This window comes from Rosa rugosa, chromosome 5 (genome assembly GCF_958449725.1).
Source record: "Rosa rugosa chromosome 5, drRosRugo1.1, whole genome shotgun sequence".
Lineage (NCBI taxonomy): Eukaryota > Viridiplantae > Streptophyta > Magnoliopsida > Rosales > Rosaceae > Rosa > Rosa rugosa.
In genome coordinates, this window is record NC_084824.1 from 17,250,333 (window position 1) to 17,259,258 (window position 8,926).

General features: G+C 37.8%; 2 protein-coding genes across 3 annotated transcripts; both read left to right on the forward strand.

Annotated features, from left to right (window-relative positions):
• Positions 1–4,407: 4,407 nt before the first annotated feature.
• On the forward strand, positions 4,408–5,508 carry LOC133712987 (phylloplanin-like). Its single transcript, XM_062139104.1, has 2 exons — positions 4,408–4,667; positions 4,959–5,508. The coding sequence occupies exons 1-2, from the start codon at positions 4,463–4,465 to the stop codon at positions 5,240–5,242; spliced, it is 489 nt and encodes a 162-aa protein (XP_061995088.1). The 5' UTR covers positions 4,408–4,462; the 3' UTR covers positions 5,243–5,508.
• A 1,403-nt stretch (positions 5,509–6,911) lies between these two features.
• Positions 6,912–7,712, forward strand: LOC133712043 (late embryogenis abundant protein 41-like). 2 transcript variants are annotated; one of them, XM_062138120.1, is made up of 3 exons: positions 6,912–7,209; positions 7,335–7,554; positions 7,666–7,712. In XM_062138120.1, the coding sequence occupies exons 1-3, from the start codon at positions 7,154–7,156 to the stop codon at positions 7,687–7,689; spliced, it is 300 nt and encodes a 99-aa protein (XP_061994104.1). In that variant the 5' UTR covers positions 6,912–7,153; the 3' UTR covers positions 7,690–7,712. The 2 variants fall into 2 exon arrangements, with proteins under 2 accessions (XP_061994104.1, XP_061994106.1); XM_062138122.1 differs by having other exon boundaries at positions 7,669–7,712.
• Positions 7,713–8,926: the final 1,214 nt, after the last annotated feature.

The following is an 8,926-nucleotide window of genomic DNA, read 5'->3' on the forward strand; positions in this document are numbered from 1 at the left end:
TTAAATTGGATTCACAAAAATGGAAAGAAAATGTATTTAAATCGTAATTTTAACTCATAAAATCTGGTGATTGAAAACCTAGATATCTAAATTGATTGGGAAGTTGATATCTGAAAAGAAATTGCTTAATATGGAATACAATATATTGCACATGAGGAAATTAATTTTTGAAAGTATACTTGTTTTGTTGATCCCAAATTTTTCAATAGACAATAATGATTTTTAAATGTGAATGATAGCTTCTATTTTATAGAAAAAATTCCCAGTGAACTCTACTTGTTCATTATTAGCTACTTAGTACTTTTTTTTTCGTATAAGACATGTTAGTACTTAGCTGACTTTCAATTTCAATGTGAATGATATATGGCTTCAATTTTAGTGTGAATATGTTATTAGGGAAAGATTCCCCGTTGAACTTTACTATTGGCTACTTAGTACTTACTTGTTCGTGCAAGACACACTAGCTTATTTTAAGTTTCAATGGATGATGGCTTCTATTTTAGTGTGAATATGCCATTCGGGAAAGGTCTCCAGTAAACTTTACTGGCTCATTATTAGCTACTTAGTACTTGTTGTTCGTGTAAGACATGCTAGCTAACTTTAAATATCAGTGTGGATGATGACTTCTATTTTAGTGTAATTATGTCATTAGGAAAAGGTCCCCAGTGAACTTTACTAGCTCATTATTGGCTACTTAGTACTTATTTGTTACTGTAAGACAATGTGGATAATGACTTCTATTTTAGTGTAATTATGCCATTAGGAAAAGATCCTCAGTAAACTTTACTAGCTCATCATTGGCTACTTAATACTTACTTGTTCGTGCAAGACATGTTATCTCTTTCAGTTTCAGTAGATGATGGCTTCTATTTAAGTGTGAATATGCCATTAGGTAAAGGTCTCCAGTGAACTCTACTAGCTCATCATTGGCTACTGAATACTTACTTGTTCGTGCAAGACATGTTAGTTCTTTCAGTTTCAGTAGATGATGGCTTCTAGGTAAAGGTCTCCAGTGAACTCTACTAGCTCATCATTGGCTACTCAGTACTTATTTGTTACTGTAAGACATGTTAGCAGACTTTAAATTTCAGTGTGGATGATGATTCTATTTCAGTGTAAATATGCCATTAGGGAAAAGTCCCCAGTAAACTTTACTGGCTCATTATTAGCTACTTATTACTTATTTGTTCGTGTAAGACATGTTAGCTGACTTTAATGTTAATGTGGATGATGACTTCTATTTTACACCTTCCTTAATTGCACTTTTTCTTTGATTATTGCTGTGTTATACACCTATTGTTCATAGATGAGGAACAACAACACGTTTGTTTGTCAGATCAAAAGAAAAAACCCTATGAGAGCAGCGCCGCTCTTCCTCAACCCTAGCCCACCGAGGCTAGGCTATCTACCTCCGGCCACCAACAGCCGATCTCTAAGCCAGCCATGGCTCTGGCCATTACACAGCAACAAAGGATGGAATATGATGGTGCGGGTTCCGACTCAACACCATGGAAGTGCAGAGCAACCTGATTGCCCTCTGCCTATTGCTTTACCTGATCTAGGGAACCTAGTCTTCTCCGACGAAGGACGGAACAAGATCGATCAACCCCAAATCGAGGCACTCCTTGTCAAGATGATCTCGATCAGATCTGGCGCGGGGTGTTGGGATATGGGCGATCGCATTGGAAGTCTACTAGGATTGCGCCCTTGGCCTCTCCTCCATCATCGATGGCAACCTATGCCAATCTCTTTGTCATCGGACTCATTGAGCATGACGGCTACTGTCTCCTCCACGAGGCCAAGGCTAGGCCTCTCTCAATCCCAATTTGCTGCTGAAGCCCTGGTTTTAATGGGGACTGTGGATCGATCTACTTCGTCCTGGCCAGGGACGTCAAGGCGAGGTGAGATGCTCCGCTTGGGCGCTGCCGGCGGTGAAGCATGCAGAGATGGAGTGGGGCTCTCGATTGCGGTGGTGCACAGTGGTGGATGGCTCCTGCTCTGGTGGATGGTTTTAACGCTATCGGCGCTGGTGCTGTTGATTTGGCTGATCAAACTCCTCATCCAGCCTTTCTCGTCAATCTGGTTCCGATCAGATTCGATGTTCAATGACTTGGGCGGGGATGTCCTGATGGTGCAACTGTCTCTGTGGTTGCACTTGGTGGTCGTCGCAGCGTCAGGTGGCACTGGAGTCCGAGGCACGGAGCTGCTAGAAGGTTGCGCGGTGCCGAGATTGGCTGGGCCTTTTGGGCTTGCTTACTCTTTTTGGGACTGGGATGAGGTCTTTGGGCCTTATCTTGGGCCTCATGAGGAATGGGTCAGCCTTCTAGGGCTGAGTCTCATTTAGGTTTTATTTACCTAGCCTATTTACTTGTCTTTGTAACATAGTTTATAGGCTTTTTTGAATAAGTGAGCATGGGTACCGTCAAATGATCGGACCTAATCTATGTATCGCTGTGGTTTTACCACAAACTCTTTATCTGCCCAGAGATGGTAGAGGGAGGATATGTAATGGTCCTTTCTGGCCTGAGTAATATTAATATATCGACATGATATTTTTCAAAAAAAAAATACACCTATTGTTCATTGAATTTCTACATAGTATTAATAACATTATGATTGTTTTTTCATGTAAAAATAAATGAACAGTTGTATTAATGAAGTCTCACTTGACCTTTAAGGAACACTTCCTAATGTTGCGTTTGGATAAGACAATATTAAATTATCGAGAAATTTTGAAATGATGGAATCTAGAATTTTATCATTCGATCAATTTATTAATGATATTTTCTTACCTCTTCAATTACCAGATTTCATAGGTTTTAATTACGATTTCAATACATTTTCTTTCCATTTTTGTGGATCCAATTTAATTTTTGACTTTTCTAATTAACTTGTTTTTTTTTTTTTAAATAAGGGCCAGTACGGCTGCCCTCAAGCCTTTACCATTAATGAAATCATAGAATACGCACTAATAGTCTAATTAACTTGTTAGTGTAAGGTAAACTAATAATCTTCCATTAATTTTATTAAATTCATTTATTAAAAGAGTTGAATATTACTTCAATTTACCAAATTTGATGGGTTATAATTAAGATATTAATATATTTTCTTTCCATTTTTGTGGAATCAATTTTAAATTTGACTTTTTTTTAATCAATTTTTTTTTGTGTTAGAATTATGACATTAATATATATATATATATATATATATATATATATATATATATATATATATATTTATACTATATTAATTCTACATCGAATATATATATAAATTTTTCTGTACGAATTATATATATACATATATATATATATATATATATATATTTATTTATACACACAAACACATATTTATATATAATTTTTTTTGACGAATTATATATATATATAATTATAATTATATATATAACAAAAAAAAAAAACCAAAATAATATATTTTATTTTTAGATGAAAACCAAAATAATTTAGAGCCATTAGATTTTGGAAGGATAAGATTGTCTTTTTACTCAAGAATTACACGACATGATTTGACAAATAGGTGATGTGTGTAGGTGACATGGCATGACACCTAGGATTGAGGCCACAAATCTTAGGCCTCTTTGAGGCCACAAATCATTTTCATATTAAAATTGACGACCCTATTATACAGTTGGTATCATTCTCATATACTTTGCCTAATTTTGTAACACTATAATTTCTTAAAGAAAAAAACATAAATAAAAATGTCAATTCGCGCGTGCATGTCGTTGGAGTTATATTTATGTATAGATTCAGTGATATTACTTCCTTAGTACTGCCCAGTGCCCGCAGGTAGAAGCAAACTTACTCGGAGGTAGAGATATCATGTGACCTGGATCCTTAAAAGTCTACAAGTGAGAACAAATTGAAACCAATGAATTCAAGTTAGGGTTTAGAGATATATATATATATATATATATATATATATATATATATATATATATATATATATATATATATATATATTGACTGGTCGATCATCATTTTGGGAGTACAGAAGTTACATATAAGATCTATCTTAGGATCATTGACCACAAGAGAAAGGAAGTTAGGAGGTGACTAGTAATGCTAGTGAAAGAGCAACCTATATAGAGGGTCAAATTAAAACGAGGCAGGCATGGTTAGCGAGAAGAGAAATCGATCTTGCTAGCTATAGCATCTAGGTGAAGCCCACCCACTGAGGCCGCGTGCATGCTTATATATGGTTGAACGAGCTTAGCTTCACTAAAATATACTGATCAGGACAAGAATGTTATTGTCCTCGAATTACATAATTTCCGGATCATCCAAATGACATTCAATTTTGGTCAGAAAACTCTGCAGCAACTTGTCCTCTTGCAGCCTATAAATTGGTTAACAGCCTGCGCAGAATCATATAGCAAGACTAGCATTCGAATCGGTACTGCAGTTAGTATTCCATTGATATTGCTATCCAAGAAACATCGATGGCCTCCTTCAAAACACTTGTCTTTGTGTCGCTCTTGGTTATTGCTGCACTGGCAGTAGTTCCAATCGCCAAAGCGCAACTTGGCGGGCTCGGTGGTCTCACGGCCGGGCTTCTTGGGCTAATACGCATACAAGGGACTCTGTTTTGCACGGCCAATGGCCGTGTCAGCAATGCTGGCGCCTCCCTTACACCAGTATTTCCAAGTAAGTTACAATAGCCAGCGCCTCAAGTAATCTTTATTTTCACTTGACCCAGCTGCATTCTCTGTTATATTTCCTGTGTTGCTCTTGTATAGTTATATTCTATGCTATTTATGCACCCATTTATTTATCTTTTCAACATTAAAGTAACTTAAACACTGCTAACCCTAAAACATGAATGAACCCTAAATCCTGTACGTGTCTCTCGCCATGGTCTAAGCAAGTAGCTTTACATATGTACACGATATAGAATCTATTGCCATGGTCTGTTATATCTTTCTTTGTTGTTTGTAGATGCTACAGTCCAATTGCAATGTGGATCAGGAAATGTGGTATCTACCGCTATTACGAATACCTCAGGACTCTTTTCAATCGTGCTAGATCCTCTCCAGTTTCTTCTGTCTTCACTATTGTCTAATTGCAAGCTCGTTGTTAGCACACCACTCTCCAGCTGCAACTCTAGTTTGTCTGGAACCACGATACTCCAATCTACCTTGCAGCTCATTGGAACAACCCTCGCGGGCCTCCTCAGCATCATCAATCTCATTCCAGCCGGTTTCAGCCCCATCATTAATTAATATCTAATTAAGAATCATTAACATGCATGGCCAACTGCGCAGAAGTCTTGTTTCTTAATCTAGAATGAATAAGATCAACGAAGGATGAAACCTTTTTGACCAGGTACCTAGCATATTATGTGAATCGATTTGTCTTCCAAGTATGTAAGCCAAGATAGTTGGGATTCAGATTGTACAATTCTCGCTTACACTAGTAGTAGTATTCTCCCAATTAGTAATGAAGGCCATGTATGAATAATGTAATCCAATAATTTGTCTTTGTGAGAGACGCAGAGCAGTAAAAAGTAGCAATTAATTGAAGCAAATACTTTGTGATGGTTGATTAATAGTTACCAATTGTTGACTGCATGCAGTTGTGCAACTAAAACAAAACTAAAAGCATATGATCGAATTACTACATTTGGCAGGTCCAAGTATAATTTAGAGCTTTTTACCAATAACTACAATGGGCTATAGTTTATTACCACAAGCAAGATTCAAAATTTGTAATCCATGGGGTGATTACACCGTCTACACAAAAATAAAAAGGCACAACAACTTCTAATTAATTACGACAATTGCCACAATCTTCATTTATGTTTTCTCCCAAAACCTAACCCATCCAATCCATTTCTCCCAAAATCAAAACCTCTCTTCCATTCTGGCGAAGAAAGAAAGCGAAACTAGGCCTCTCAAAGCTCGGCGGTGAGGGTCAACGATGAAGCTAGGAGGTTGGGCGACAAAGCTAGGCGCAGGGAGGCTGGGCGGCAAAGTTAGGCGTGGCGAAGCGAGGCGGCGAAGCTCCGTGCAGCGAAGCTAGGCGCGGCGAGGCTGGGCTGGGATGCTAGGTGCGGAGAGGCTAGGGCTTGGAGGTCAGTTGCCTATTGAGGGTAAGTAGCTTAGATTGATGCCTTAAAGGTCAGTAACCTAAGAAATTTCTAGTTACTGAGGGTCAGTAGTTATAGCCTCTGATTTTTGTGCTATTTTTGTTGAATTTTGTAGATTTCTTTATCTCTTTTGCTCATGCAATCCATAAACACAAAATTCTGTTTTGTGTTTATCCGATATACTATTTGAATAGAAACATTATATTGGAGAAGATCGACTCTATAATCTGACCTAATCATAACTTAATTTTTTTCACCTTTCTTTATCACTTGTGCTCTATGCTTATCCTGTTGTTGTTGTTGTTTTTTTTTTGAAGAAAAATCCATTAATAAATGAAAAGATCACAATGCATTAGAATGATTGATTGTGGCAAAAATTCCAAGACACACATTCCTACCATGAACAATAATTACGGGTTTGTCATTATAAATGACATCCATGAGCCGAAGAAAAATAATTGATTCCGAGAGTTATGATACGACCTCGCCACTAATATTAAGACGAACCACTTTATTCTCTCATGTTTAAGTAACAACTAACAAGGGGGATGAAGGCAAAAGTTTATCTTTGATCTTATTTAGGAGATTATATTTTGGGCACAAATGATAGAAGATGCACAAGAAAATGTATCTATCAACTATTTTCACCTCAAAAAAAAAAAAATTACCTCTGATCCGAACTTTGGATCTCCGACCCGAATAAATAAATAAACAAACCCCTACAGCTTTGCACCTACGTGTCAATTTCCCATGGTTGTATATGAACTTTCGTAAGCATATAAAAAGCAACGGAAACCCTAATCTTCCTCCTCCCCACCGCCACACACAGATATCCTTAGAACCGAAGAAGCGGAAGGGAAGCACCTCCCTCACTTGTCCTTCATCTACTTCTCCAGTCCAGCCAGCTACTGCACCAGTTTTCATTCTTGAGAATTCCTCTCAGTTTTCCAAGAATTGAATAGCTTCTGCAGTAGCTAGCCACATAGCTGTTGGATTGATTAACCTAATCACCAACACTAACTTCTATCTATCTGTCGAAACTCCAATGGCTTCCTGTCTCTCAAAAGCAAATCTCCTTCCCCTTGCCGCCTCCATTCATCGGTTAGCGTTCCTCAAAATTATGTTCATTTTGGATCTGCTTCTTCTTCTTTTTTAAGACGTACGATTATTTTATTTTTAGTTCGATCTGTTGGTGATTAATTTAATATTGGCAATTGTCGGAGCAGACGAGGTTACGCGGCTGCATCACATGGCCCAGTGGCAGCTGGATATGGAATGGCAGGGTCCAGGAGTGCTATGGTGAGGAAGCTGGAAGAGGGGGTTGGGATGAAGGAAGAGTCTTCGTCTGCTTGGGCACCGGATCCTCGAACCGGGTACTACAGGCCGGCTAATAGGGGGGATGAGATCGACCCAGTGGAGCTCCGGGAAATGCTCTTGAACCAGAAAGTGAGGCAGCAGTAAATGATTAATAGTGTTTCGTGTCTTGCTGTGTTCTTGTTTTGTGTTTTTTCTGTTGTAGTAGTTTACTCATGTGTCATGACTTGGTTTGAATCTTAGCAGTTGTTGGTGAAATTACAATAAAATTATAATTTCTATATGAGAAACTCGTTGACAATAGGCTGAGGCGCGGGTATCTCGCTCTCTTTAAGGGGATTCAAGCCCTCTGCGGAACAATGCCGGTGCACCAGAAATCTCTTGACTTGTCCCCTCCAGGATACAACAGCCCAACAACAAGTTGTATGGCTCACACCAATCTGCACAAATTAGAGGAACCCAAAGCTCCACCAAAAGAACACCTTTCTCTGGCCAAAAAATTCAAAGAAGACTCTTTTGGGGGATTTTGGAAAGAAGGTTGATGGGTGAATAGTTGAGTAAAAGTTTGATGTGTTTTAGCATGCAACAAATGGTGCTATTTATAGGCTCTTAGGACACTCCCTACAATTACTACAATTAATAGGGTAGTAACCAAATGCCATAGGTTACAAAAATTAAAACCCAAAATAAACCATGAGTTACAAAATAAAATTCAAAATAAATTCATAATTTAAACACACAATAACTTCACCCAAATTTAATTTCAATAATAAACAAAATATTAAAATGTTACAACATTCCCCCACTCATTTTAATATTTTAAAAACAAATATAAACCAAAGTTACCGGCCAAAGACGAACCATTATGCGTCATGAAGGTGTGCTCTGCATTGAACCTTCACTTAGTGAAACAGCAATCCCTACTCCAGAGTTGATAGTGGTCTCAGACTTGAACTACAACTGCTTAAGGGAAAATAAGAACTACTGCTCACACATAATAATTTAGGTGTTAATATGAGCTTTATTAGCCAGCACGTTACGGCCTTGTGCTTATCCCGGTTTTCATGAGTGTATTTCAAGAATAAGCCCAATTCTTATAGAGAGCGGCCCCACTCTCACACTCATATAGGTAAAATCCGTCAAGGATGCTCTTGTAACTATGACATCCCACTCATATGAGCTACAGATTTTATTAAGAGTTTTAATAAACTCAACCTTCATATACGTTACAAGATTAATGCACTTACATCATAGGGATGAGTAAGAAAATATAGTGCATTTTTCTTACGGCCACCTTATGATTCGTTTTTCCCATTGAACCCAGTTTTTAGGATCTCTAATCACCGGGTTGAGTGTCCTCATATATGGCTCATGACGATGTGGGCGTCAATCCCATCCCCCTCGATGTACTCCAGACCTTTTCTCTTGTCAAGCCCTTAGTTAAAGGATCTGCAAGATTATCACATGATTTAACATAATTCACATTAATAATTCCATCACTGAA

Bases quoted from the DNA above. Each gene is read 5' to 3' on its own strand.
- LOC133712987 (XM_062139104.1), top strand. From the start codon at position 4,463: ATGGCCTCCTTCAAAACACTTGTCTTTGTGTCGCTCTTGGTTATTGCT. The intron at 4,668-4,958 runs GTAAGTTACAAT...TGTTGTTTGTAG, and splicing joins CCTTACACCAGTATTTCCAA to ATGCTACAGTCCAATTGCAA.
- LOC133712043 (XM_062138120.1), top strand. From the start codon at position 7,154: ATGGCTTCCTGTCTCTCAAAAGCAAATCTCCTTCCCCTTGCCGCCTCC. The intron at 7,210-7,334 runs GTTAGCGTTCCT...TTGTCGGAGCAG, and splicing joins CTTGCCGCCTCCATTCATCG to ACGAGGTTACGCGGCTGCAT. The intron at 7,555-7,665 runs GTGAGGCAGCAG...TTTGAATCTTAG, and splicing joins AAATGCTCTTGAACCAGAAA to CAGTTGTTGGTGAAATTACA.